This window comes from Cibotium barometz, chromosome 50, assembly GCF_041138505.1.
Source record: "Cibotium barometz isolate CiBa-2024 chromosome 50, ASM4113850v1, whole genome shotgun sequence".
Taxonomy (NCBI): Eukaryota; Viridiplantae; Streptophyta; class Polypodiopsida; order Cyatheales; family Cibotiaceae; genus Cibotium; species Cibotium barometz.
The window spans coordinates 27,418,163-27,422,208 of NC_141095.1; the positions used below are offsets into that span (position 1 = coordinate 27,418,163).

Below are 4,046 nucleotides of genomic sequence, written 5' to 3' on the forward strand. Positions count from 1 at the left end.
AAGCTTTAGCATGAACATTCCATCAATTTTATTGAGATGTGGCCACTTAGCTTCTGTGTGGAGGACCATTTCTCTTAACTTTGCAAGACTACAACTTTAAAGTTAAAACCCCTTTGGAGAGGTCCTTTGAAGTAAATCCAAGAAATGGAGGATGGGGATCATAGTTGCTTTTGACGGCATGATACCCATTTTCGAACATTTTGGCCATAAAATATTGGTGAATTTTTAAAATCCCGTTAAAAATTACATTAAAATAAAAAAAGCATGCCATATTTCACCAAACCCGTCAATTTTGAAGGGCAAAGGTGGCCATCAAAAAGAAGGAAGGTGTGATGGAGATGGTCGTTCTCTATTCTTGAAGTGATGGAGATGGTCAAAGGAGGAATTTAGAAAGGCATGTGGGAAAGTATGAAAAAGAAGAAGGAGACTTTGAAAATTAGGAAAAAGGTCGGTTCAACTTGTAAACGTGTTCAAATTATTTCTCTTCTGAGTAAATAAAGGGCTGCTGATCCTGCCAGGGGAGGCGGAGCAAGTTTCTAGCGTAGCAATGTTGGGCGGTCAGCTGCTAGCCTCTCTTCTTTTGGTAGTAAATTGCTGCACCATTGGCGGCGCAGCCGTGTATAACCTTATAAGCGGGGAAGCCACTACGCTTCTCGAGTTCAAGAAGGGTTTGGAGGGAGACGACGCCGTGCTCACGAGGTGGAAGCCCGGCAATTTGGCGTCGGTGTGCTCGTGGGAGGGCGTCATGTGCTCGGAAACTTCCTCTACTGTGCTAGGCCTCAACTTCACCGATTTCAATCTCAACGGCACACTCAACCGCCCTCTGTGCGATCTGCCCAACCTGACGCTGCTCTACCTGCGCCTCAACTTCTTCAACCAGAGCTTCCCTTACTTTCTTCTGGAGTCCTGCCCCCTCCTCACGGCGCTGGACCTCAGCGAGAACTGCTTCTACGGGCCGCTGCCTTCCAACATCTCCAAACTCTCCAAGCTCCAGTTCCTCAGCTTAGCAGCCAACTCTTTCGTCGGGCCCATCCCGGCAGACTTCGGAAACCTGCCCAACTTAACCATACTCCGATTGCAGGGAAACAATATCTCTGGGACCATACCCTCGCAGCTCGGCAATCTCTCCAATTTACAGCAGCTAGACGTTTCTTATAATCTCTTCGATCCCGGCGAACTTCCACCTGAGCTCGGCAACCTGGCTACCCTAGAAAGCCTTAACCTTCAGAGTTGTAACCTCCTGGGTTCCATCCCCGCCAACCTCGCCAACCTCTCCCGCCTCTCCTTGCTCGATCTCTCTGCCAATCTCCTCTCCGGCAGCATCCCCGCCTCTCTCACCAACCTCACGAAGCTCACCTACCTCTATCTCTGGGAAAATAACCTCTCCGGCTCGATACCCCCCTTATCTAACCTCCCTCACCTCAGTACTATCCAACTTAACTCCAACTCTTTCTCCGGCAGCCTGCCGGAGAGCTTCGCCAACCTCTCCTCCCTAAACAATCTACAGCTGTACAACAACCAGCTCACCGGCAGTTTGCCGCGCGGACTCGCCACCCTCGCCAACCTTTCCACCGTCGTACTCTACAACAACCACTTCTCCGGCAACCTCTCTCCCCAATGGGGCCTGCACTCGAGCCTTTTCCAGTTTGATGTCACCAATAACGCCTTCACGGGCTCCATCCCTCCTAACTTGTGCCATAACAACGAGATGAAATACCTCTCTCTGATGAACAACCGGCTGGAGGGAGAAATTCCGACAACTTACGGCAGCTGCGGGAGTGTGCTCCGCTTCTGGGTTAGCGAAAATCAGCTCTCCGGCAGCGTGCCAAGCGGCCTGTGGACGCTACCGAACTTACAAGTCCTCGCGCTGCAAAATAATAATCTTTCAGGTAGCATTAATCTGCCCAATTCTCCATCTTACAGCCTGCAGGTCCTCTACATGGATTCCAACCAATTCCAAGGCCCCCTTCCAGCCCAAATCAGCCAATTCCCCAACTTAACCAAACTAACTGCTTTCCAAAACAAGCTCTCCGGACCTCTACCCTGCCACATTGGCCTCCTCACTAAATTAGAGACTCTAGACCTCTCCTCTAACTCAATTTCTGGTGAAATCCCCACATCGATTGGCAGTTGTCAGGCCCTCACCTCCCTTTATCTGTCTCAAAACCAGCTATCCGGGCCAATACCCTCTCAATTAAGTCTAATACCAAACCTTAATTACTTGGATCTCTCCAACAATCACTTGAATGGAAGCATACCCACTGCCATGGCCAATTCCACTTATGTGCTCTTCAATGTCTCCCACAACAATTTATCTGGAACTGTCCCGGAGTCACTCAGAAGGGGGCTTAATTCCAGTAGTTTTGAGGGAAACCCATCACTATGCTTCTCTCAAGTTTGTAGTGTGGCTTCTCAAAAGGGGAGAGATAGTGCCTGCAGATTGCTAGTTCCAGCTCTTGCATTGCTTGGAGCATATTGTCTTGCAGCATTGTGGTGGTGAATTTTAGTGTAATACACAAGGATGAAATGATGGTTTACGCAGGAGAGGGAGATTGTTGAGCATAAATGTGATTGTATCAAGCGGTGTTGTTTATTACATTGATAAGAGGACCGAACCCTGTAGAGTTGCATATCCATTCACAAGAAGGCTCCCGTCGTTTTGTTAATGTCTAATTCAATGTAGTTCAGTAATAATCTAGTTTAATTAATTATTTTAAGCATAGCCTTGTTTTAAAAAGCCAATTTTGTGGCTTGTGAGACTCCTGTTTAAAAAAGATTAGTGCCAATGGAAACACACGCTAGCGCTAAGGTGTTGAAGTCCCATGCATGAAGTGTTCGGTTCAAAACCTGCAGGTTGTTGATGGTGGCATGAAAAAGCACACACATACACGAGCACAAAGATCTTTTAAAAAAAAGATTAGTAGAAGTGAAAACCAACTACCAAACATTAGGGCCAAAAACGGCTAGAAAAGGGCTGTTTGTTAATCTAAGGATTAAGAAATTATCCAATTGTGAATTGACACGTATACAAAAGTATGGCATTCTTGTCTCCTCTAAATGTCTTCTTAACGGTTCTATTTTAGTGGCGAATGGCTAAAATGGCTTAATTTAGACGTTTACGATGGCTAACATTAAAGTTTCGGTCCAAAATAGTGACATCTTGTTCCATTTTATATTTCAAAAAATCAAGCAGGAAGATACGAAATCTTCTCTTTTCAGGCTCTGAAAACAACGCTATTAATGACAAATCACCAAATTTTTTCAAACGTCTACTTTCCACCTTCCCTCCATTTTGGTATGGCTCATTCCCCTTTCCACCTTCCCTCCATTTTGGCATATGGCTTATTCTCCTTTCTTTGCATTTTCAAAAGACTCACTATTTTTCTCTCATCTGTGAGCTTCTATGGCGTCCTCACGTCGTCCTTCTCATAATATAACTTCTTGTGATTTTCATAACACCAGAGAGGATGGTGTTTGGAAACCCATGTCTTTTCGTGTGAATGATTGGGTAACAATGCTTCCCTCTTGCAAAGGTGCCCACAGGGTGAAAAGAACCAAGCGAAATGAAGTGAAATCCCATTGGAAAGGTCGTGTTCTTGCCTTCAAAGTGACCGACAATGGCTGGCTCGCAAAAGTTCAACATGTCTACATGGCCAAAGACATGGTGTTGAACTTGGATGAACATCCAATTCTCCATTCTTACTGTAATTTAACAAAACTTTATCTATTTGATAAAACACAATATTTCTCCTTCTGATATATTTGTTGTTTGTTTAATTTCAGTTATCTTTCCATCAACAGCTGTGGAGTGGCAGCCTGTTGAGAGCTTAAGTGGCACATTCAAAGCAATTCACAAGGGGATTGCAAATGTAATGTATGCAGACAAACCATCTTCATTTTACAAATCAGTGGATATATTTGTGTATTTTGCAGAATACAGGGTTCCATCAAGAGAAGGTGTTCATGGAGACATACCTATTCCCACATTAATGTCACTCGAATGGGAAGTTCCTGATCCAAATACCATAACAAGCTTCAAATCCAAA

The 4,046-nt window shown here is 45.0% G+C and overlaps 1 protein-coding gene across 1 annotated transcript; it reads left to right on the top strand.

Moving 5' to 3' along the window:
• Positions 1 to 531: 531 nt before the first annotated feature.
• LOC147609992 (uncharacterized) lies at positions 532 to 2,614 on the top strand. The gene has a single exon (XM_086787003.1). It carries the CDS (start codon positions 548 to 550, stop codon positions 2,498 to 2,500), a length of 1,953 nt encoding a protein of 650 aa, XP_086643129.1. The 5' UTR covers positions 532 to 547; the 3' UTR covers positions 2,501 to 2,614.
• The last annotated feature ends 1,432 nt before the right edge of the window (positions 2,615 to 4,046 follow it).